The following is a 25686-nucleotide window of genomic DNA, read 5'->3' on the forward strand; positions in this document are numbered from 1 at the left end:
GGGTCTTCCTTCTCTTTTCTGCTGCCACCCCTGACCACATGATTGACTTAGAGGCAGAGCACTTAGAGAGACCAATTTACAGGGGCCTCTGTTCTAGAAGCTTCTGTCTAGGACACTGAGCAAATGAAAGCCATGAAATTCAGCCCCCTAACCTTTTCTGTAGGAAAGTCAGCCACGGCAGCCAGCATTGCCAAGTACTACAATGCAGCCTGCTTGAACATCGACTCCATTGTGATGGAAGCCATCTCCGACGGCAACAACGTCCCAGGGGTCCGGGCCCGTGAGCTCTGCATCAGGGCTGCCATAGAGCAGTCCATAAGGGAAGGCGAGGAGTCTGGTAAGGGCCATCTCCCCTGACTTTTTGTGGTCAAGTGTCCAGCACCCACACTTCTCTATTTCCCTCACTGAGCTTCTCTCCCAGTGGTTAGAGCATCGGCCCACAGACTGAAGGGCCGTGGATTCGATTCCAGTCAAGGGCACGAACCTCAGTTGCAGGCTCGACCCTGGCCCTGGTCGGACCACATTGGGAGGCAACCAATCGAAGTGTCTCTCTCACATCGATGTTTCTCTCTGTCTCTCCACCTCCCTTCCACTCTCTCTAAAAAAATCAGTGGAAGAAATATCCTCAGGTGAGGATTAACAACAACAACAAAAAGAAATTAATGTTAAAAGCATATTTGCCACCAGGCACACTGTTCTTATGTAGCCTATTTGTTCATTTGGTCAGCTCTGCCATGGAAGCAGAGAATAAATGCTCTACCCAAGCTACTCAGTGGCATCACCACTGCCTAGAACCACAAAAGGTCAAGTGTTAGGCTTCCAGGGCAGGGCTGTAGTATACCCACAGTTTCAGAAATGATTACCCTCTGGACCTGAAGAGAAAGTGAGGCAGATTACTGTGGGATCTGAGCAGTGAAAAGCCCTGGACTCCAGGCCAGGCCCTCCACAGAGCCATCATCAACCAGTCCTCGATGGGCTCAGCCAAGAGAATCACACTGGGTTTCAGCATGCCATCCCCACTGTTACATCCTTGTTATCCTAAGGTGACTTTTAATATAAACCCACTCTCTCTGTGTAGCCCAGGACAATACTTCGAGTCAAATTGCCATAGGACAGAGAGGACAGAGCAGTGAGGCCCTGGGCAAGATAACCTCAGAATCCGTTCTGTTAACCTCTGAAGTGAAACCTGCAAAGATTCTACGTGGGAGTGTGCTGCTTTCCAGAAGCAGGGCAGATGCCCACGGCTTTGCATCTCAGAAGCAGCATCACCCGCACATGTCCGAAACAGCACAGGTACAAACCGGGACTCCCCAGAAGGAAGGCTTGGATCCTTCCTCCTCCCACTCCTCCTCAGCATCCTGCAGCCAGGTCAACACAACTTCATTCCTATGGGTGCCTTTGCCAGGCATGTCTGAGCACCGTTCCTGCACCACTCCTCCTGAAAGGAGGTTCATCCAGCAGGTGTTCAGCAAGTGCCTTTAATGGTGTAGGCACTGGGTTGGAGCCTCGCAAAGTGAAGATAAATAAAGCAAAATCCCTTGAGCTGCACTTGAGCTGCACTAAGAGTCTGATGAAAGAGATAATCACACCTTCAAGTGTTTGCAATAAAATGAGATTGGTGACAAATAGATGTGTAAAAAGAATTAGGTTAAGCCATATGAAATTGCCAATATTCAACCATTTGGGAACTTCATAATAGCCATTTCATATGCCTCAACCTAATACTATAAGGATGTTAAGAATGAAACCATTAATGTAAGTTGTGGGATGGCTACAGGGGAGTCTTGGAAAGTCATAAAAAAGTCATAGAGTTTGAGCCATGTGCCAAGGGACTTTGAGAACAATCTCTGGAGAATAGCAGGTGCTGAAGCCAAAGACAAGGGTTGGTACTGTGAGAGATAAGTGTGTGATGAGTTGTCGGTCTAAAAGTAGAGTCAAGTGATTCTAGGCTTCTGAAATGTTTGAAAGAAAGGGGAAAAATACAGAGTGTTCATTAGAGGAGCAAACCCAGGGCACACCCAGAGTTCCTTTTTTTTTTAAAGGAGATGGAGGCACGAGCAGACCTATAAAGATAGGAACTCCTGGAAAAGTATAAAGTGATGACCCACCTAAGAGGGAATTCCATTCCAGAAGGAGATAAGAAGGGCAGGACTGAGCATAATTTAAGAGATAGGAGCCAGCTTCTTCTAGAGTCAATGAAGGTGAAAACAGATACAGCTACATGTGAGAGAAGCAAGGTGGAGAGCAGAAGTTGGAGATGGCTTACTGAATGGCTCTAGGATGTATGCAGGACTCTGGGTTTTTCCAGAAATATTGAAGAGTTTGGGTTGCAGAGCATCTTGAGGAGATGTGTTCACTGTGAGGAATAGAACCAGAAATTGGTGATGGACAAAAGAAAAGGTAGTTGAGAATGCTGATGGCCCAGCCAAGACAGGAATCTGTAACTTCACAGTTGTAAGATTTCCTTAAGTGGCCCCTGGCAACCCACAATCAGAGGCAGAGAGAGAGACATTTTTGTCACAGCAGGGGTAGGGGGGTGTGCTCAGAACAAGGGGCAAGGGAATTGAGAGTGGCATCAATATGGGAAGACCAACCTAGGTAGAAAAGGAATTAAAAGGGCAGTAGAATGAGAGAAACAGGAAGTTAAGTAAAAGGGTCTGTAGGTCTTATTACAGTTTGAGAGTTCTGTAGGGGTAGTGGAAGAGGTGGGTGTTTAAGAGAAGGTTGGTGAGGTGGATCGAGTGGAGGTGAAGGTCCTTATAAGAGAGGAGGCCCACACGTTGGCTGGGACAGGTGAATGGAGGGTTAGATGGGGCATGTGGATAATGGAGCATTGGATGAGGCAAGTGGGTGGACTGGAGGCGAAGGTCTTTGTGTGAGAGAAGGTATGTTGGTTGGATGGGGCCTCCGCCAGAGCTGAATTTATGCCAAATGATGTCTCTGATCTTTACTTTAGTCATACGTGGGGTTTTTAATACCTTGAAAACTGAAACCATTGACTCAATTTCTTTTGAAACATCCTTTTAACTCTCTTTTCCAAGATCTAATATGGTGTCCTTTACATAGATGTTTATGGATGAACTAAAACCCATCTATTTGTATTTAATAGGGTGTCATGGGGAACCATTTTCTTAGGTTTGGTTCTGTCCATCAGAACAGTGAAGAAAAGCTTTTTAGAATGTATCAAAGGCAGCAGAAAATCCAGATTCTGACTTCAATCCCCTTTCACTAAATAGAGAACTTAAAACCTGTAAAAGATCACAATAGAAATCAGAGATCACAGATCCCCACATTTGGCTGCCTGCACAGCTCCAGTGTGACAGGACTCCAGCGGCTCGGACAGCAGTCACACTGTCAGAGTGCTTTACCCAGAGGTGGCTGTTTGATCTAAAGTTCTCCTAAAGCATGAACTCTCCAATGACTGGAATTGTAGTCATTAGTTGCAAATGGGAATAAATGTGTAACATGTTATATAATGAAGACATGACCTGTAATATAAGGTAATTTATTCAAAAATCACCTTGTTCCAAGAAAACACCAGTTAGAAATCCTTTTGAATGATGTTTAATCCTGATCTTTTGAATGATGTTTAGTCCAACACTCTCACTTCTCCATTCCAGGGCACCCTCAGCTAGTCACTGCTGTAATCATATTCTAGACCTTGGTCATTATTACCCATAAACTCCAAGATCTTTATATCCCACATTCTACTTTCCAACAACCATCCTCTACCTTTCCAGATGACCTCATCAAAACATCCAATCCACATGCTCAGTGTCTACCACCCCCTTCTCTCCCCTTTTCATCCAGTTTGGATTCTGTGGTCTGTCACTATTGGCACTCCCTTGCCCCTTGCCCCTTGCCCCTTGCCCCTTGCCCCTCATTGTACCCTTCAAGCAAAACTTTAGCCCTGGTAAACCCAGTTCCCCACCTCCTCCATGCAGGACAGCTGAACATAGCTGGAGAAAATCCTCATCTCTCCTGAATGGTCTCAATTTAAGTTGAAGGCTACAAATCTCAAGCAGACCCTTTGGTCTGCCCTAGAAAATTTGCCCCCATCTCTTCAAGATAACTATTTTATTGCTTCATCACTCTTCAAACCTCTTCCTCATTTTTAATTAATGATCAGAAAACGACAGATCTTGGCAAAAACCAGAAGACAATGCCCTATCCTCCCACCACCAAATCTACCAGACAGCCTTGCTCCTAGCCCAATGCCCCGCCTTCCCTGCAGCTGAGCAACGACCTGCCCCTGCTCCTACCCAAGGCCCTGCAACTGGACCCCATCCCTTCTCTCTTACTCAAGACCTAAATTCCTGCACTTGTCCCCTCTCTCTACCAGTTGTTTATTTCACCTATTAGATTCTTCCCATTGGTATCTATACATGCTTTATTACCTCCCATCTTTAAAAACATTTTCCCATGACCCCAGATTCCCCTCCAGCTATTACCTCCTCTTTCAACTTCTCTCCAAAGAATTTCTGCATGATTGCCTCCTGGTCCTCACCATCTTTCTCACCTCCACCTACTCCAGTGAGCCTTTGTCCTTGCCACTTCACTGGCTACTCTCCTCAAGGTCATTGGCATTCATCTTGCCAAACCCAATGGCCAGTCTTTTGGCCCTCATCTTACATGATCTCTTGGCAGCCGATAACCCTTCCTAAGGCTCTCTCCACTTGGCTTTCAGGACACCATACTCCTCCACTTCCTTCTACCTCATTGACTACTCCCTCCACTCTTACATCTTCAGATACCTAGTTTCTCGGAATAGGCTAGGACTGTCATCTACTCTTTTCTTTTTAATATCCACCTTTTCTTTATACGTGATCTCATTCAATTCATTAGTTAAATACTTAAATATTGTCTTCATATACTTCAATGTTTTCTTAAATATTAAAATTAAATATTAATATGCTTAAGTATTCTCATTATGCTTATGACCCTCAAATTTCTATCTTCAGCCCTGATTTCTTCCCAAGATTAAGTTCATATACCCAAATCACATTCAATATCTATATCAAATGGCTTAGAGACATCTCAAAATTTATATGTCCAAAAAGTGGTTCTTGCTCCCCGCCCCCCAAAAAAATAAAACAAAACATTACCAAAAATTTGTTCTTTCCTCAGTCTTTCCTTTCTTAGTAAATAACTTCACCATTTTTCAGTTTGCTAAGGTGGAAACTCAAGGAGTCATGCTTGAAGCTTCTCTCTCTCACATCCCATCTCAAATCCTATTGGCTCTACTTCCAAAATATATCCTGTATCAGCCACTTCTTACCACCTCTGCCATGAACATTGTCAACCCTGCTGCCATCATCTCCTGCCTTGACCACAGAGCTATATAACCCCCCCAGTCTTCCTGCTTCCACTCTTGTCACCTCATGCAGCAGATAGAATGCTCTCTTAAAAATAAAATTCCAATCATTTGTCTGCCTAAAACATGCCAACGACTCCCTATTAATACTTGGGATAAAATCCAAATTCCTTACCATGGCTGACAAGCCCTGCATATTCTGGCCCTACTATATCTTTGACTTTAAGCCTGACCATCTTTCCTATTGCTCACTCGGTTCCCATTGCACTGGGCTCCCCACTACTCCCCAAATACCCACAAGTGCACTTGTGTTGAGGGAACTTGCTCTTCCCTCTCAGAAAGACTCTCCTCTCAGGATCTTGTCTTGTTCTTTCACGTCTCCCTTTATTCCCTTACCTCATCATTTTCTCCCTGGCACTCATTACTGTCTGAAATTATATTATTGCTGTGCTTGTTCATCTGTCCCTTTCTGTCTCCCCCACTTGAATGTAAGGACCAGACTGGCAGCAATGTTGCCAGACTTTTGGTTGTTGTGTCCCTGGTACTAGAGGGGACCCTGGTGCATAGTAGATGCTCGATGAGTCTTTGTTCAATGAATGAACAAATGGATGCTGTTCAGTACATACACAAAGCACCTTCCACAGTGTTCCTGCTTGACACCTATAGCAATTCTTTGAGGAAGGTAAGAATATTCCATTTTACACTGCAGTCCCCGTTTTACGGATGAGGAAATGAGGCCCAGACACATTATATGATTTTCCTGAGGTCACATGGCTTGTATGTGTAGGAGTCGTTGGGACATCAAGCTGGATTCTAACTCCTGATCCTTCTCTCACTCAACAGATTTCCTCCAGTCCTCTGCCCTCGGGGCCTACACCACGCAGGCTCAGTGTCAGCACCAGCATTGGGGGTGAGACGGGGCTCCTGAGCTGTGTGCTCCCCGAGGAAATACTTGTTCAGATCCTGGCCGACCGCATACAGGTGCGTCCACACTCCTGCACGGAGCTGCAGGGCCCACACACCTTCCCCGTGCTGTGGCGAGACTCTGAGCCATCACCCACCCACAGCAGCTGAGAACTCCAGGATCTTGGAGAGGAAGAAAGATGGGTTTTCTCACCCTCACCAGTCAGTTAATTGTTCTTTTGGCAGCCCTTGTCAGTCCCTGACACTAACTCAGCCTACTGCCTGAAGCCACTCACCTTAAAGGACCAGTGATCAGAAGGTTACACATTAAAAAACAAAAAAGGAGTCATGGCACAGCCCTACAGTGGTGTTTTTTAAAATTATAAGGTGGAGCCGTTAAGTGTTAGAATTTGGCCCTAGCTGGTTTGGCTCAGTGGTTTGAGCATAGGCCCGTGGACTGAAGAGTCCCAGGTTTGATTCCAGCCAAGGGTATGTACCTTGGTTGCAGGCTCACCCCAGTCCGGGCGTGTGTGGGAGGCAACCAATCAATGTGTCTCTCTCACATTGATGTCTCTCTCTCTGTCCCTCCCTCTCTCTTCCTTCCACTCTCTCTGTAAAGCAACGGAAAAAAATATCCTCAAGTGAGGATTTAAAAAAAGAGACAGGATTTGGAGACATGTTAATTGCTGTAAAAATATGTTTTTAATATGTTATTAAGTGAGCAAAGCAGGGTACGTTCCGTATAACTTCACTATATGTGGAATCTAAAGAATAAAATAAAACAGAAACAGACTCATAGATGCAGAGAACAAACTGATGGTCGTCAGGTGGGAGGGGGACTTGGGGGACTGAGTGAAAACAGTGAAAGTATTAAGAAGTACAAATTGGGCCTGGCCAGCGTGGCTCAGCGGTTGAGCATCGATATGATCCAGGAAATTGCGGTTTGATTCCCAGTCAGGGCACATGTCTGGGTTGCAGGCTGGATCCCCAGCAGGGGGCATGCAGGAGGCAGCCGATCAATGGCTCTCATCATTGATGTTTCTCTCTCTCTCTCTCTCTCTCTCTCTCTCTCTCCCTCTTCCTTCCTCTCTCTGAAATCAATAAAGATGTATTTTTTAAAAAAGAAGTACAAATTGGTAGTTACAGAATAGTCACAGGGATGTCAAGTACAGCATAAGGAGTATGGTCAATAATATTGTAATAATTCTGTATGGTGCCAGGTGGGTACTAGACTTTTGGGGGTATCACTTTGTAAATTATATAAATGTGTAACCACTATGCTGTACACCTGAAACTAATATAAAATAATATTGAATGCCAACTGTAATTAACAAATTAAAAAAGAAAAGCAGATTATTAAATAGCATGTAAAACACAATTACATTTCTATAAAAAATATATAAATGTATGTTATACACATAGTAAAAATTCAAAATACATGTTAACTATGGTTATCTTTGGATGGTTATAGAGTTTTAGTCTTCATTTCTGAATTATTTTACAATGGCATATTGCTTTTAAAGTCAGAAACACGATAACTGTTTCCATTTTTAAAATTTTTACAAGTGCTATACAGTTAAAGAAAAGAAGATCAGCAGGGTCTGGGAGGGCACCACTTGAGCCTGTCTGCTGCTTATGGTTTACAGAGAGCAAAGTTGCTCAACAGGTCCCACAGCTGTGTGTTTGCTTTGGTTTTGCAAGCTGGGCCACACTATTAATTGCACATTTAAATATAATAAAGTTAGACCTGAGGTTCCCAGAAGAGGAGGAATGTCATCACCAGAAATGATGTATGTGAAGTTTGGGCTGCTACTGCGTTAAAGCTACCGTCGCTCTCAACTGACTTGAGCAAGGTGGTCAAATAAGCGTGCAGGCATTTTGTGAATCCAGATTAAAGGCTGAGAATCTCTGGAAAGGCCCAAAGGAAGGCAGGAGAGCTGTGCTACTCAGAGTACTGGTCTTTGTTGAGATATGGAGCTTGCACAGCTTCCTTCATTGACAAGGTCTTGCTACAAAGAAAAAAAAAATGGCAGAACTGAACTAAGTAGTGTACTTAGTGACGTAGTTGATTTACAGTCTGACCCGAGAGTCTTGCCTCACCGAACACTGGTAGTAATCAGCCCCGGCCAGTGGCGGCAGTCTATGGAGTACACTTTCAGTAACACTGCGGTGCAGAGACTGTTCTTGAATGGTTAATATTATCAAAATCATTACACTCCAAGGCAGTAACACCATTAAGAATGGCTCCTCTGCTACCTCCGTCCTTGCTGCCTATTACTCTGTGCGTGAGGACATCTTTACTTTGTACCTTCCTTCCCCGGATCTCCTAGATCTCCTCAGACCCTCACTTTAACATTTCATTCTCTTTATTTCTGTAGCGACAGAATAAGGCCTTTACTCTATAAATATGTATGACAGAGATCTTCCATGGCTGATCCAATATTTATATTTTTCTCCTTTTTTTCATAGCAGCGCCTTGAATTTAGCAGGTAGCTGAATGGTATTTTTCCCCTGCCAGGGCTCAGTAAGTCTGCAGAACCAATTGCAGCACCAGTAAAAGCACCGACAGAAGAACACACCGCTTTATAGAGAACAGAGGGTCCTGTGGCCACGGTAACTGTCTTTGCTCTCCTGGTTTCAGCTGAGTGACTGCTACCAAGGAGTGGTGTTTGATAGCCTCGAGACACTCTTTGCTCGGAATGCGGCTTTTGCTCTCCTCTACCTGCTGAAGGCCATTGGCAACCGGGAGCACATCTACGTTCTCAACATGGCCCAGGATTACACAGCCATGAAGGCCCAGGAGAAAGCCAAAAAGGAGCAAGAAGGCAAGGCCCCACCCCCTCCTGGACTGTCCTTCACAGGCCCTAACACATCTTTCCTTCAAACATAGCTTTTGCCTTTTTAAAATGCTTCCCTGCTATGATAACCCATTAGTCTTAAATGAAATTATTACATTTGCCATCTCATTGGTGCCCCACCTCTGCCCTGTAAGGTGGCTGGGAGTTCTTGTTTCTTCTACTTCGCACGTGAGGGAACTGAGAGAGGAAGGACCTGTTGAGAGATTGTAGAAAGAAGGGCGAACTCAGCTCCCCTGACAACAGACACATTCCTCTTTCCCCCAGTGTCACAGTATTCACATTCATCTGCCCTGGAATTGCAACTGACCCCAGGGGAACACACCACAGGTCCGATCTTGACTCAGGTGACCAATTGACCTGTTGGTTTTTTTAAGCCAACTGTGCATTTTCTATAAAACTAGAGGTGCTGCTAAACTCAACGTCTATATTTTCACCTGCTGTGTGCCAGGCACTGCAGCAGACCTTTTGTACACTGTAGATGTCTTTAAATAGCATATTGTCCCCATTTAACAGATGAGGAAGGTGAGGCTCAGAGATATCAAAGTCTTGTGTAAGATCACATGGTGAATTAGTAAGGGCAGTGTAACTCTAAGGCCTTTGCTTTTTTTTCTTCTTCTTCCTGTCCTTACACTAGTGACCTGGAAATTTTTTCACTGATTGAAAAATAGATATACACACAGATTATTATTAGCTAAGTTCCCAATTTAGTCAGAAGTAGACCAGGCAAATGTTGGCCCCCAAGAGAGGAGGTGACACTGCCCCTGGGAGGCAGAGTCCTGCTCAGGCCTCAGCTCCATCCACCTCACTGCCCTTCCCCACTTGGCCTTACCTCTCTCTTCTAGAACAATCTACCCAAATCGCAGTGCTTTTCCAGTGAAGGAGTATTCACAGACACTGAGCTCTCTTAGTTCTTAAACAGATCTCAGAGACTGTTTCCGTATATTCTCGTTCAGAGAACCATAATTAGGAAGAATGGCCAGACAGCGTTTCCAGCGGCACTTCAACCTCCAGGTTCCTAGTTTAACAGAAAGCTCGTTTCCCCATAGCGATTAACTTGAAAGAAAGCATCTCTCTTCACTTCCTCAGTTATCTGTGGATTGAAGTTTTTCACAGTTGCATTTCGAGAAAGCCCCGAGACAGCGTACAGTAACCATATTATTATATTAGAACCCCCTTTTTATCGAACATTCATGAGTGTGCCGGGCACTGGGCTTTACACGGTTGCTCGCCCGGTCCCCACGCCACCCTCGAGGGAGAACTTGTTATTCTCACCTGCTTCTCTCCTGTGGTAAATGCTGGGGGGGGGGGGGACTCCCATGCAGATGTCTGAGCCCAGAGCTAAGGCGGGAGTTTAAGGTGAGGATGCCGTGCCGGTGAAGTATGAACGGCAGCTGAGTGCCCTTGTGCCGAATGGAACCATGCTCCGGACCTGGACTCGGCAGGGGTGGGAAACGATCCCTGGAGTCGTCACCCTGAGCTCTTCGGTGGCACATGCGCAGAAGGGGTGAAGTCAGTGGGTGGCATATTTCCTATCACTGCTGTGACAAATTACCACAAACTTGGTGACTTAAAACAGTACAGATGTATCATCTACGGTTCCGAGGCGAGGAGTCCTAAAATCGCGGTGTGAGCAGGGCTACATTCCTTTGGAGGGAGGCTCCAGTGGAGAAGCCCCTTCCCTTCCCTTCTGCACTTTCTAGAGGCCTCCCGCCTGCTTGGCTCATGGTCGCCACCTCACAGCCCCCTGGCGTTTGCTTCTGTTGTCACATCCCCTCTCCCTCTGATCTCACCATCGCCTCGCCCCCTCTGACCCCGGCCCTTGGTGATTATATTGGGCCCACTCAGACAATCCACGAAAACCTCTCCAACCCAAGGGCCTTAACCTCATCGCATCTGCCAGACCCTTTCTGCCACGTAAGGTAACAGGCACAGGTTCTGGGGATCAGGACATGGGCATATTGGGGGCCACTGTTCAGCCGGCCACCGAGGGGGACCAGTTTTGGGACCGTGTGAATGAAGGAAGTCCCACCAGAGATAGGGAATGCCACTGTCACACCAGCCACCCCTCCCGATCGCCGGCTGAGAGCTAAGCCACTGACGGTACCAGCCAAAGACTGTGAGTGACTCTTCCTCCCCTCCCTGTGTCTGCCCCTCCCCACCCCCAACAGAACAGAAACGCAAGGAGGCGCTTGAGAAGGAGAAGGAGCGTCTCCAAAACATGGATGAGGAAGAATATGACGCCTTGACCGAGGAGGAGAAAACCGCGTTCAACCGAGAGGTCCAGCAGGCCCTCCGCGAGCGGAAGAAGAGGTTGGAGTCAGGGCTGGCCTGAGCCGAAGCGGGCCCCCGGGCAACTGCCATGGGGCGCACAGCCCGCCCCCAGGGTGGCAGCAGTGGCCACGGGAGACCCGGGACGATGGATGACTGGGAGCAGGAAGACATCCTGCCCACCCAGGGTGCTGGGTGCTGCGGCCTTGCAGGGCTTCTCCCGCCTGCCTCTCCTTGCTTCCCCCTGGGGGGCATTTGGGATGAGGGAGAAGGCTAGGCAATGCAATGGGAGAGGGGCCTCTGGCTCCCGTGCTATCCTAGGGCTTCCACTTGCTCCCCCTGACAACTGCCCCTTAGGTGTGGTGGCCCAGGGACCACTCTCTTCACATGGTTATGGTGGCTGCTCCCCAGAACTCAGCCACTTCTTCCCTGGCTCCCACCTTGGCCTTTGGTGGTGTCGTCCATCCCCTGAGGTCCGGCTGTTTCTCAGACTTGATCCTTGGCCCGAGCAGTTCGCCAGAGACCTGAGCATGCTCCCAATCCAGAGCTGCCAGCCACCTTCTAGGCTCATTGTTGGGACCACACGGGAATGACTGGATCCCCTCCACACCACCTAGGGCTCAGGAGATTGAAGGCCGCTATCTCAGGCTCTAAGATATGTGGCCGTGGGCCATATGTCCTTGTTGCCTTCTAATGTGCCGGGAGAAGGGGGGGTTCCATTTCCTACCCCTCCTTAGGATTCCAACACTGGAGGGGGCAGAGCCAAGACACTTGCCTACAACTTAACCTCTTTTCTTCTATCTTCTCCCTCCACCTCGGCTGCTCCCACTAACCCCAAAAGAGCTTTATGTCCTTTCTGCCCCTGCAGTAGACCCTCGCTTCTCCTGCCTGGTCCACTGTAAAGTGCCCAGTCCTCCAGGAGTATGAAAAGCCTTGCTCTGGGATTCCAAAGGAATCTCTTTTTTTCTCACCCAGGCCATTTCTTCCAGGCATTCATCTCACGGTGGACTTAGAAAATGCAAATCTGATCTTCAAAGCTCAGCAATGACCTGTGTGTGACACACACACGCGCGCACACATACACACACACACACACACACAGAGTAATGAAGTAATGATGAGTTGGCTTCAGTGGGTGGAGAGCCACAGCAACCAGGAGCCACCAGGGATTATTCCTGGAGATGAAAATAGATGGCTTTTGTATTTATAGCAGAGATGCTATTCCCTCCACATGTGTTCATACTTGGCGCCTGGCCTTGGCACCCTCGCTGCCATTAGCAGGAGGCTGGGCACAGCTGAGCTCATAGCAGGAGGGGGAAGAAAGAGAGGCGGAGAGGAACGTGGCTCTCGGATCCAACGCCCCCGTTCCGAGCTAGCTATGGGAGGCCCTGCTATTAAAAACACCATTTCTTGCTCTCTGAACATCAAATGACAGTGTAGGAAACCAGACCTCATCTGGACTGACAGCAGAACAATCTTTGAAAGCTGCTTTTAAAACACGCCAACATCAAGCCTACTTTCAGCCGTTGCCCCGCTCTCCTTGGAAAGGAGGTTGGAGTAGAAATACAGACTAAGTGAGAACCCTTTGTTGAGTTTCGCTTCACCGGTCTTGCTGAAAGACCATCCACAGCCAGATGTGAGCTACCCTTCCCTTTCCTCCTTTCCCTCCCTCCTCTCCTCTTCCTTCCTTCATTCCTAGTCACACAGCTTGCTTTTGTTCTCTCTTCTTAGCTCAAGAAAACTCTGCCCCATGCTCCCCCCCCCCCACCACAGCAATCCCAGGCGGGGAGGGGCTCCGGCAGGTGGCCTCTGAACTTACTTTCTCTGCCTGGTTTGATAAAGGGAGCTGGAGAGACTGGCCAGGGAGTTGCAGGAAAAGAAGCTACAACAGGAGCTTGAGCGGCAAAAGGAAGAAGATGAGCAGAAAAAGAAGATCAGGAAACCAAAGCAAGGACCAGGAAAGGAGGAGCCGGCGCTGAAGAAATCCCAGCTAAGCCGGCAGGTAGCAGCCTCCCCGCGCTCCTCCCCGGGAGGTGAACGCAGAGCAATGGGCCACGGTAGCCTCCCCTCAGTCCCGCACGTCTCCCCTCCAGAAACTGCCCTAACACTGCTGGTTGGGTTTTATGGTGGAGCGGAAGGGAGGAGGAAAGGGACCAACATCGGTTGAGCACGGGCTGTGTGCTAAACCCTGGGCTTATGCTCCATGTCGTCCTGTTACTTTGGGCATCCTGCCCACCCTGCGAGGTTCAAAGACAGGAAACCCGTCTGAGGTTGAGAGAGAGGAAGTCGCAGTTCCAGGATCTCACCCAGTTATGTCTGACCACAGCCCTTGCTCTCTCCACAGTCCCCTGCAGTCCCTTGGATGGTGCTAAAGAGGCCAGTAGTAAAGATTTGCCTCCAGTAAGCTAGCAAGTCAGTGACACCCCTGTGCCCAACCAAGAGTTTGTCCTTGACAACAGTTCAGGAAGACTCTCAGCATAAGCTTGTCCTTGCGGACAAGTACCATCAGTGCACCAGCCTGCCAAGCTGAGGGGTCACATCTGTGCCCACTATGATGGGAAAGGGGCAGAACAGCCTGAGCAGAGCCCGGGTGGTGGTCATGGCTGAGGGGTGTACCTGGCTTTAGGGTGCACGGTAGCTGTTTCAGTAGACTCCCAGACAAGGTGCAGACTGGTCCCAGTGGGTGAGCAAGAGTCGGTGACCACAACACCCTGTGGCCTTTCCCAAGGCACCCGGAAGCAGGTGTAGAGGGACCATTTTTGGTGATCATTTCCTATTGGTCCTGCAGAATGCCAGCTCCCAACCATAATGGCATCAAGGTCACCATGCTCAGCGCCAGGCCGTGGCTAGATCTGTAACAAGGAAGGACCACAGAATGGACATTTTGATAAAGGTCCCCACAGTGATCCTTAGGCACAACCCCAGTGTATATAAGTGGCACCTGGAATCCCGTGAGGACTTCTTGCAAAATAAAATATCCTTTTGCTCTTTTTCATGTGATTTTGTGATTTGCTGTCCCTTAAAGAACTATTTTAAGCATATTTCATGTGTTTTGCCTTCTAGACTCTTACCTTTTCCAAATTAGAGGTAAAGACAGACTTAGTAGAAGCAAAACTATCTGAGAAGGAGCAGGTAATAACTGAGAAGGAAGAACTGAGCAAGAAGAGGAAGAACCAACTGGTGGAGAACATCATCCTTGGGTTTCCTCTTGTCCAGGAGCAAGAGGACAGTGAAGGGGACCTCCTGAAGGACACTGACAAGCCTTTGGCCCAGAAATTTAAGACCTATGAGTTGACTTTGAAAGACATCCAGAACATCCTTACATACTGGGACCGGAAGCAAGGAGTTCAAGTGCCTCACATGGGGGCCGAGGACCTGTCCCATGAGCCCGATGACCAGCGCCAGGTTCCATCAGGGGGGCGCAGAGGCCGCAAGGACCGGGAGAGAGAGCGCGCGGAGAAGGAGCGAGCTGAGCGGGAGCGCCTGGAGCGAGAGAAGGCCGAGAGGGAGCGGCTGGAGAAGCTCCGGGCCCTGGAGGAACAGATGGATGGAGGAGAGGCCGACAGGGAGGATGACCACGAAGGGAAGAGGGATCTCGGTGTGCCATTTATAAATATCCAGACACCTGACCTTGAAGGCTCCATGTGGAAGCAGGCCCTGGAGAATGACAAGCTGCCCAAAGGGGATCAGGTACAAACTCTTCACCAGGGTGGATTTGTAACAAATCAGGCAGCAGGTACTGTGATCATCGTCATGAAAGCATTTCTCTCTACGTTGAAATCCATATCCCCTTAATTCCATTAATCTCTGATGCCCCCTTGGATAAGACATTAATGGCTAAAAGGGCCTTCTTCTGCTTGGTGACAATCCATAAAAAGTTCCACAGATCTAAATTATTCCATCTAACCTCATAAAAAGCCACCGTAAGGTTGATTTTTAATATTAACATTACTGTGCTACATGCTAGCAAGGCCAGTACACTTTGGGGTGAAGCCAGAGGCTCAACCACCATAAAATATTTTTCCCACAAGCTTCCCGCGGTAACAGAAATTATACTATTAGATAGTCTTTATGTCCCTAAAAACAAAAGGTTTTGCGTAACCAAAAACAACCTTTGGCAGTGGTTTGCAGGCGATGGTTATTACAGCCTTTTGTCCAAGGACAAACTTTTTCTCTAAAACCCTACCTAGAAAGCACATGTTTTAGGCTGCAGGTTATACAGTCTCTGTGGCAACCACCAACAATATGCAAATGAATGGGTATGGCTCTGTGTTATTTACAAAAACAGGTAGAAGGCCAGATTTGACCAGGGGGGCACAGTTTGCTGACCTCCGGTTTAGTTTATCAAAACTAGATCAACCTTAAGTAGTAGAGAAAAGAGCCTACAGGGCTGTATAGCCAGCAAGGTTAGAGGGGAAGATAAGGGTAATTCAAGAGGGCCATAGTGGTGCAGAACGGGCCCAAGGGGCAGAACACAATTGGAGGGCACACAACACCAACTCCTCTCTCACAATTTGTGCCTCAGGTCAGCCTGAGGTAAGGAATTGTCTTTTTTTCTTCTGAAATAGCTTTTTTGAAAATGAACGTCTCACCTTGGTGTGTACTCTAGTACTATAGCCAAGTTGATCTTCTGCTCTCCACATTCCAAGCCATAGGTTAGACTGTTGCTTAAAGAAGTCCTTGGCTCTATTAATTTAATAATTGGTACAAATGACTCATCCCTTTCCTCTCAGACACTCTAAATCCTGGGAGTCATCTGCAGTTACAAGTTAGCCAGGAAATGTCTTTGGCTGCCTGACCCACAGGGTTAGAAACATGGGATTGCGAGGCCTAGTAGCCCATTTGGTCCACCGAATGGACCAGAACAGGGGCTGTTGTGATAACAACAGTTAACCTAGGAACGGCACCCTTATTCTGAGAGTTTTACATGCCGAGGAGGAAGTTGCTACTGAATGTTCAAACCATCTGCTCTGGAGCATGCTCGTTCGTTGTATACCGGAGCAGAACGGAAGCAGAGCCTAGGAGTGGATTCTCTCAAGTTTCTCCTCGACTCCTCTCCCCTCCTCTCCTCGACTCGCATGCTTCACCCTTACTCCCAGAACCTTTGCTCTTTTTCTTTGCTGTATTTGACTTGCTCCAGTCCTTTCTTTCACCTTTAAAGGAAAGAACATTTAAAGATAAAAGAAAAAGTAACATGGAATCTAAAAATAGATGGAACATCTATAGATATCAGAATCTTAAGAGCTGGTCGCTTTAAACAGATTTATTGAGTGCCCACTGTGTGTTAGGCCATGTGCTATGCTGACCTGGTTCCTGTCCTAATGGAGTTTACTGTCCATTTGCAGAGACAATTAAATAGTCACAATAAAGTGACAAATGCCTGGTCTGGGAGGGTGGGGGTCTGGAAGGACCTGCAGAGCGGAGTCAGAGGCCTTTCACACCCTCCCCTGATGCCTGCCCACTGCAGTGGCATCTGCTGAGACCCTGAGGGAAAGGCAGGTCTGAACCTCCCCGTGCTCCCTGGGAGGAATTAGAGGTAGCCCGCCTTCTGTGCAGAAAAGTAACGATGGGCTTTTCCTTTAGATTCTAGACGTCTTGGGCCTCGGTGCCTCTGGACTGCCCATCCCACCTCCTGTCTTATTCTCAATAATCTCCTACCCTCTGAAGCGGCTGCCTTTGGCCACAACGGAAATCATGAAGCATTTTTTGTTTCTAATTCCACTATCGGAAGAGCTCGCCCTGCTGGAGGAGAAAAGAGAAGTGGAATCAGAAGCAGAGCTTTCCACCACCACCACCACTACCACCACGAGCTCTGTGAAGGTAAAGAGGGAACAGCTGGTCTTTACCTTAGCAGGACCTGCAGGGGTGGGTCTCTTTCCACAGGGCCAGAAATTGAGTGTGGTGTTAGGTGTCATGCTCGCCCAGGTGTCTCCCCTCCACCTCCTGGAGATTCTGCCTGAGGACCCCTCACCAGCCTCTCCCTGGCCCTGACTTTTCCTACTTCCCAAGAGGAAACTAAAAATGACTGATTTTCACCTTCCAACCTTTCCAGTCCCCTTGGGATGGTCTGGATGGTCTAGGGAACTTGTCAAATTGCTCAGAAGCTCAACTGCCAGAAAAAAATAAGCAAAACCAGCTTTTAAAAAGATAGCATAATGCAGGTGTGAGGCTAAGTAATTTACACAGTGCTAAGAACACAAGAATCACAGACATGGGTTAGGGAGCACGCACCACTAGAGGAAAGGTGGATTACGGAAGAATTAGGATGGGAAAATTGGACATTTGGGGTAAAGTCAATTTTTATCACCTTGTCTGACACAACACGGTAAAATTCATCCCAACTGGATTAAAAATATAAGCAGCCAAAATGAAATAATGCAAAAAGAAGAAAACATATTGACAATTACTAGAACAAATTATGAAGGAAAAATAGATTTGACCAATAACGTGCAAAAGGTATATATATTAAAAATTATGGAGGGCATTTTTATTCCCAGAAGAGTGAGGTGGCCCAAGTTCTGAATCTCTCCACATGGCCTCCTACAAACCATGCACATCAGCAAAGAATCAATAAGATCACCTGCAGGTCCTGCCTGCAGCTCAAGTGGGTGACAGAGAACGCCCCCACCTTCAGTTTACAAGTAAGCAGGCCACCAGCAGCCGTGGCGAGCAGCAGCCGTGGGCAGGCCTTACCAGAGCAGAGCCCAGATGAAACAGATCAAAGAGAAAAAGTTGCCAACGTCAGAGGTGACTATTACTCTTTTCTGAAAATCGACCATTACCAGGAAAGAGCTGAGCTTTCTCTAACTTCACCATTTTAGGGGGAACTCTAGTTTATCTCCACTTGACGAAGGTAAGCTCTTCATTCTAGAAGAATGGCAGCTGGAATTATAGGAAGAAGTAGAATTAGCAAAGTTTTACTCTGTTTTCCCTAGCGTGTGAGGAGGGGATGGTTAAGGAGCGCCAATGGATACATACAACACAGCAGTCTGCTGGCCAGCAAGACCCTCACTCGAGCTAGAGCGTCATCCCCACAGGTGACTGGCCAGCTGCAGAGGGAAAAGTCTGTCATGGCCACATCTGGCAGGCACCACTCCAGCCACATGAACACGCTTCACATCTGTAATCATGGGCCAACCTGACATTGTTCGTCCCCCAGTGTGGTGGAGTGTGATATACACAACATCCTCCATAAATCTAATCAAGCTTTTAAGCCTAATTTTCAGTTTATGGGAAATACAGGAAATAAAGGAATAAATTTAGATGTCACTCTGAGAATAGCCAGAAAATTTCAGACTCTGGAATATTCTATAAGAACGCGGAACTGGTGTCTCCAAAAAGTCAATGTGATTGGAGGGGGAAGAGGTCTACATTAAAAGATACTAAAGAAACACAACAAAATGCAATATAGGAACACAGTCCCTGCCAGCGTCAAGCTTTCTTTAGGGTCTTGTCCTCCTTCTCAGGGAACGGGGTACCAAGGAAAGTTCTAGGCTTCTCTTTGCTCCACTTCTCTTCTACTCTAGTGTAGGAGGCTGGGCCCTGCTCTGCTCTAGGCAGCCAGCCACCAGCATCCCAAACCTGCAGTGGGTCACCCCAGGCTGCAGACGTGCTGTAGGCATCTATGTCTTCTGTTCGTATGTATTTAAGATGAGTATTTAAGACCTTGTGCTCATTTTTAATCAAAACCCAGGAGGAGCCAAACGCCTCATCTAAGGGGAGCAAACAGAAACTGAAAGAAAAAACAGATGCGGTTCGAGAGACCTTGAAGGATAAACGTCGCATGGTCTTCAACAGGAAGGGTCTTTCTGGGACACCTTCTGGAACCATTGCTCCCATGTCAGACATAGACCAGAACAACTTGTCTGGGCAGCACTCCCAGGAGAAATTCATCAGGTGGGCCTCCAGGCAACCCGGGGAGAGAAATGCCGAAGCCCCACGGGGAGGGTACAGCTGTCGGGGGCGCAGATGGGAACAGGGCTGTTCTCCCGTGAGGCCCTACAGACCCCCATGCAGAATCCCAGCACACAGGACTTCTCCTGGGCAGCAGTTGTGCCTTCTCTTGATCCGAAGGAAGCATTCTCCCTTGAAAAGCCCATGTGGTCATTTGCAGGCTGAATCATTTCCGGTGGATCGTACCAGCCAATGGCGAGGTGTCACTGAGAGTGCAGTTCTCTGCTAGTGATGTCGGGAACTATGACCAGACCTTCAACTTTGAGATCCTTGGAACTTGCCGCCAGTACCAGCTTTACTGCCGCGGTGTTTGCGCTTACCCATACATTTGCCAAGACCCAAAGTAAGTGTATTTTATTTTCAAAGAAAAGGTTAACAGACACATTTTCATTTCCCCCATGCTACTTTGAACAAGGAGGCTCTTCATGCCAATGTGGAAGTGGGACAGCCTCCCAGACCCTCCTGTACTGGGCTTCAATGTCTTGGATGCCGACTAAGCCACAGGACGGACATGATACCATGAGACTAAGGCGAAGTTAATATTTTGCAAGGTAGTTTGCTTATTCAACTATTAAGCAAACTTAAACAGATTTTATATTTACTGTAGGATTTCTTGTGCTGCACTATAACTATATATATTTTTCTGAGCTACTGAACACTACTGTGCCCCATATGCAGCACACAAAGGCACCTGGCTGAGCAAGCTAGTGGGGCAAGTACCCTCCCAGCCCCCAGAGAAGGGGCCTTTTATAGCTTGTTCACCAAGAGGAGCTCTTTTGCAGTTCTGATTAAGGAGCCACATAGGACAAGGAGCTCAGGAACTAGTCAATATCCACCAGAACTAGTTTTCCATGAGGATCCTTGTGAATTTTTCTGGCTGGTCACACGAGAGCAGGAAAGCCAACTCAGGTCTATCATGAGCTCCTCATTATGAAAGACACCCATTGGAATCTTTTTTCTCAAGTCCAAACTGTACTATTTTCACTCAGGGCTGGGGAAGAGGGGGAGCAGGAATAAAGGTTCAACAGAGGTCTTCAAATTAAGTCTCATTCTGTCTCCAGACAATAGGACCCTTTGCTGAACAGGGAGTGTTGGGTTCATGTGAACACCAAGTGGTGGCATTAAGCTTCCTTTCAGGCAGCCTCTCCTCTTTTCTTCCTCCCCATATTCAGAGTGGTATTCCCTCAGCGGAAGACAGACATGAAAACAGATGAGATCGTCTTTAAGAAATATATTGTGAGCATGGAGATGTTCTACTTTGGGCCACTGCTTTGTGGAAAATCAAGAGATAAGTAAGTGTTTCATTACCTCAAAATAGACTTTAGACCCCGGGGTTGGGTTCATGAATAGTACAAGCAGAGTCTATGTGGGCATAGCTTTTGTTAATGCTGCCTCAGTCCCTGAACCACAAATTAGGAGAACTGGGCTCTTGTACCCCAAGTTTCTGCAAAGCACCCAGATAAACAGGGAGGTGCCATTTTCCCAGGTTTTGGTGGGGGAAGGGTAGGATCGAGAGTTTTATTTGGGATATGTTAAGTTTGAGATTCTTGGAAGATATACCCAGTATCCACATAAAGCAGGGAATAGGCTACACAGTTTTGGTTCTCAGAGGGGAGAGGCCTGTCTTCAAGACAACAAAAGCTGTGGGCATGGATGAGATTGCCTAAGAAGAGAGCATACGGTAAGGAGAGGAGGACCACAGATGGAGCCCTGAAGAATTCTACCACTCACAAGAGTTGAAGCCAGCAAAGGAGATGAGAAAGAGGGCCAGAGCTATTGGTGGAAACCAGAAAAAGTTGGGGTCATGGAGCCACAAGAAGAGGGTATGGTCAGCTATTGACGACAGTCAAATGCTGTAGAGAGAGTAAAGCGACGAGCCCATCAGTGTTCACAGGGTTCAGCAACATGAAGGTCACGAGGGGCCTTAGCAAGAGCCCTTTTGGGGGAATTCTGAGGATGTGGCCCTAGTGAAGTGACTTGAGGAGTCAGTAGAAGGTGAGAAAATGGAGGCTGGGTGTGAGGATAGCTCTTTGGAAAAGCTTGGCTGTGAAGGGAGTTGGAGGGAGTTGAGAATGGGAGGGAGGCATAGAGTCCAGGGAAGGCTGTTCATACACTGTCGTTCTTACAATGTTTGGATGCCAAGGGGAAGTAGGAGGGAGAGGTTGGAGTATCAGGACAAAGTACAGGCCATCAGCTCCCTGACACAACACAATGGGATGTGTAGGTGCTGGCCCTATTATGAGGAGGGACGAAGCTGAGATAGCTTCAGGGGCAAGTGGGTTACAGATTTGGTTGGAACAGTGAGAAGGTTCCCAAGCAACTGTCTTTTTTCTCCATGACGAATGATGCGAGGTCATCCCCAACAGGGAGGGAAGTGGAGGGAAGTTAAAAATGTCCAAAGTGAGACAATGGAAAAGGTGTGAAAAAGTTTTTGTGGAAAGTGGGAGAGGGAGACCACTAGAGAAGTAGAAGAAGATTACCTGCAAAATTGGAGGCCCAGGTGAGGTTGATTATGATACACTTGTAGTGGTACTAGTTTTTTCAGTTCACATACAAATTTCTTACTATATAGGTAGGGAGGTGAGACCCAAACTGGAACCAAGGTTCAACATGTCATCATTCAGTCAGGCATGTATTGTGATAAGTAGAGAGTGTCTATTTCTGTGCTTACTTGGTGGCGCTAATGAGCCATCTTTGTTCCCCATTCCCTTAATACTTCCAGTTTGTTTCCTGAGGTGAAGGAAAGTGAAGGTGAAGCAGGTTTACTGATGATAGATAGAGAGGATCTCCAAGGCCCAGCAGAAGGGCTTAGGAGAAAGGAATGTGGGTCGGGTTCATGGACATGAGGTACAGAAACGCCTGGAGGTTGGAGGCAGGGAAAGAGGCATGTGTTTGAGACAGCCCTGGAATTGGAGCACAGGATTTGGGGCCAAACAGAGCTGGTCCAGGAAGAGGACAATTTTACAGCGGCCCAGAAACCAGGACCAAGTGCAGCCAGGTATATAATTCATTTATTCTTTTAAACCTTATTGAACCTCAGTGTCCTCATTTGCAGAGTGGGATAACAGCAGCACCCACCTCACAGGTTTGTGAGTACTGCCCTGGATAATCCGCGTGAAACTTTTAGCACAGTACTGGAGGGTAGGTGTGAAGGCCACCACCCCTTCGGCAGTCACACAGCAAGTACTCTGTCTCTCTGACTCTGATCTGGTTTCTGCCATGCACTCTCCTTCCTTCCTCCATGACAGCCTGCCCAAAAAGCTTTTTGAACTGTTTCTGGGCATGAGTGGGTACTACGGTGCCTTGCTTTCCTGACCTATGCTATCATCTTTGATGATGTGAGTCTTTACTGGCATCTCTTGTGCTGCCCACAACTCCTTTTCTGAGCAGCTTCCAGTGCCCAGGCTGCTTGACTGTGTGGCTATTTTCCTAAGGAACCGGGAAACAGACACAGCCTTGTAACAGTGAACAAAGCCAAATGAATCCAAGGCAGGACAGTAACATCCTGTGCAGGTACTGAAGGCAGTGAATGAGGTCATCTCTAAGACATGCAAAATAAATTACTCAAATGATCATCTCTTCTGGGACTATAAGCACTGAGAAGGATAGAGCTGTATGTTTCTGTTAGCATTCTTTACAATAATAACTACCATTCATTGGGCATTTGATATCTGCAGTTGTCCTGAGAGTATTGGATGCACTATTTCATTTGATGCTCACAGAAATCCTAAGAGGTATCGCCATCCCATCTTAGAGATGAGGAGACCAAGGCTTGGGATGGCAGGGGTGGGGGAGCATGGCGGGTCAGGTCACAGCTGCAAGTCTTCACAACTACAAAGCTTGTGGTCTCAGCCACCATGCCACTGCCTCAGTGTAACCACACTGTCCTTTGGAATTGTCTTGCCCCTCACGATTTCCTTTTTCACCTGAGCTCTCAGGCAATCATCACATCCACATCCCTAATTTATCCCTAATTTTTGTTCGTTTCCAGGTATAAGTCATCCTTGTTCCCAGGCAACATGGAGACACTGACAATCCTGAACAATTCCCCAATGGTCGTGGAGGTGTTCTTCTGTTTCCAGAATGATGTCAAAGCGAACACCTACTTCCTGGAACCCATGAACATGATTCTAAAACCCAATGAGAAGCAGGTACAGCTCCATGGAGACGGGTCTGCTAGGGCAAGACTTCCTTGGGAAATTTGAGACCTCAGCATCCTCAGTGTAAATGTACTTTGTTTTGACTCGTCCTCTAGATACTGAACGTATGGGCCTACCCTACTGCAGTTGGTGTCTTTGAAGACAGCATAGTCTGCTGCATCAAGGAGAACCCAGAGCCAGCCATCTTCAAAATAAGCTGCGAGGGGGTCCGCCCAGAACTGGAGGTGGAACCCAGGCAGTTGCATTTTGACCGGCTCTTGCTGCACAGGTCAGACTTCTCAGTGACACCAGGACTGGGATGGAATTTAAAGAGTATTTAGTTCTAGGGTCTTGAGTTACTCACAACTTTCCAGGCTTTAAGCACTTGAAATCCTGCACAATGGGGAAGTTCTGATGCTGTGCAAATCTGTGGCTCGACTTCAGCAGGGTCAAGGCACCACCCCCAAGAGCAACTGCCTAAGTGTGTGCACATTTGCAATTTTCCTCAGAAGAAAGACTAGCTTTTTCCAGATTCTCAAAACAGTCCATTACCCTAAAAGGTTAAGAATCTCTAGTCTAGAAATTAGAGTATAAACAGAGAACATTAGACCAAAACTAGAACTTACATATTCATTCACTGGAATCTATGATTCTAAATAGAGAATGTTTATTTCTGGGGCTGCTGAGAAAGAATAATGTTATGAAATGAAGCCTGCATTTCTTGATCAATACTGTCAGGCCCATTCCCTGATCAATACTGATTAGTGAACTAAGCAATAATTGAAATAACTAGAAGTACTTTTTCTGACCTGCCATAATGAATCAAAATCATTTGAAACTGACAAAATGTCTTTTGGTCTCTGCAGAAAAGAATCCAAAGTAGTAGTTCTCCGCAACGTCACAGCCCTGCCCGTGGCCTGGAGGATCACCAGCCTGGAGCACCTGGGCGAAGACTTCACCGTGTCCGTGCTGCAGGGCACCATCCCCGCCAAGGCTGACTACAGCCTGCAAGTGCACTTCCAACCCTCCAAACCCATCAACATCAAGAAGGCAATGCGACTGGAGGTGAGGCTTCACCCACCTTCAGACTCGGTCGTCAAAATGGGTATATGTTGGGTTCCCTGAACACACAAACAACACACACTATACACACTACCAACACATACACACACTACTCAGACACACACACACACAGCCAGGCCTCCCCCATCTAATCCCATTTGACAGCCCCCAACCCACAATATCTTGTTCTGCACACACCATAAGCTCCCTAGAGGCAGTCTCGTTCATAGCCGATTTCCCAGTGCTAAGAACAGAGCACTCAATCAGTGCAGAGTGAGTGAGTGAGTGAGTGAGTGAGTGAGAGTGAATGAATGAATGATGTTACTATCCCTAGGTAAGCCCTAGAATCCTGATTTCACACCCCAAACCCAGTCACCCCTCATATTCCTGTCTCAGGAAATGTCACCCTCCACCCAGTTGCTCCCACAATTACCTAATTCTTGATCCCCCCCTTTTCCCGACGACCTCCCTTCCAACCTAGTCTTCCATGAGTCTTGTCAACTCCATCTCCCAGTGTGTCTCCTGCACATCCACTTCTCTGTCTGCACTGCCACTACCACCCTCATCCAGGCCACCTGCAGCGTCTCTCACCTGGACTTCTGCAGAGGCTTCCTAACTGGTTTCCCTCTTCACATTCCCCACAAGTGTCCAGAGAGATCGAGAAAATGTCAGCCATTCTCCTTCCTAACGCGCCCTGCTGCTTCCAGCTGCAGTGAGAATAAGGCCCAGGGGCCTCACCTGCTGCGGGAGCCCTGCCCACCTCTGCATCTCGGTCTCACTCCACGCTCGTTCTCACCCACCGGCTCCCGTCACAGGGTTTCTCAGCTTTTTCCTCTGCCCTTCTGCTCCGTGGGGAGTTGGCTCCTGCTATAGGGTCCGCTAAACAGCACTGCTTCGACAGGGCTCCTTTAATCACCCCACCAAAGGAATCCCCTGTTTGTGCAATGACTCACCCAGTCTTCTGTCTTTCAGAGCACTACCCCTTTCTGATGTTATCTTTACTTTCTTAAGTGAACTCTGTTGGGGCAAGATCTCTCCTGAACTGGATTTAAGGCCCACCCAGGATGAGCTCATCTCAAGATCTTTGACTTAATTACATCTGCAAAGACTCATTTTTTTCCAAATAAGGTCACATTCACAGAGCGTCGGCCGCAGACTGAAGGGTCCCAGATTCGATTCCTGCCAAGGG

The 25686-nt window shown here is 47.5% G+C and overlaps 1 protein-coding gene across 1 annotated transcript in view; it reads left to right on the top strand.

Moving 5' to 3' along the window:
• HYDIN (HYDIN axonemal central pair apparatus protein) overlaps positions 1–25686 on the top strand; it is a 253955-nt gene that overhangs the window by 173271 nt on the left and 54998 nt on the right. Inside the window, exons 39-52 of the mRNA XM_081119804.1 lie at positions 164–337; positions 1079–1293; positions 6158–6295; positions 8859–9042; positions 11244–11385; positions 13186–13345; positions 14407–15033; positions 16927–17163; positions 19037–19239; positions 19457–19639; positions 20469–20588; positions 23288–23447; positions 23552–23724; positions 24302–24500. Coding sequence (XP_080975930.1) covers positions 164–337; positions 1079–1293; positions 6158–6295; positions 8859–9042; positions 11244–11385; positions 13186–13345; positions 14407–15033; positions 16927–17163; positions 19037–19239; positions 19457–19639; positions 20469–20588; positions 23288–23447; positions 23552–23724; positions 24302–24500 — 2915 coding nt within the window. The remainder of the gene's footprint in view (positions 1–163; positions 338–1078; positions 1294–6157; positions 6296–8858; positions 9043–11243; positions 11386–13185; positions 13346–14406; positions 15034–16926; positions 17164–19036; positions 19240–19456; positions 19640–20468; positions 20589–23287; positions 23448–23551; positions 23725–24301; positions 24501–25686) is intronic.

This window comes from Miniopterus schreibersii (genome assembly GCF_964146895.1).
Source record: "Miniopterus schreibersii genome assembly, chromosome: 18".
NCBI classification, from domain to species: Eukaryota; Metazoa; Chordata; class Mammalia; order Chiroptera; family Miniopteridae; genus Miniopterus; species Miniopterus schreibersii.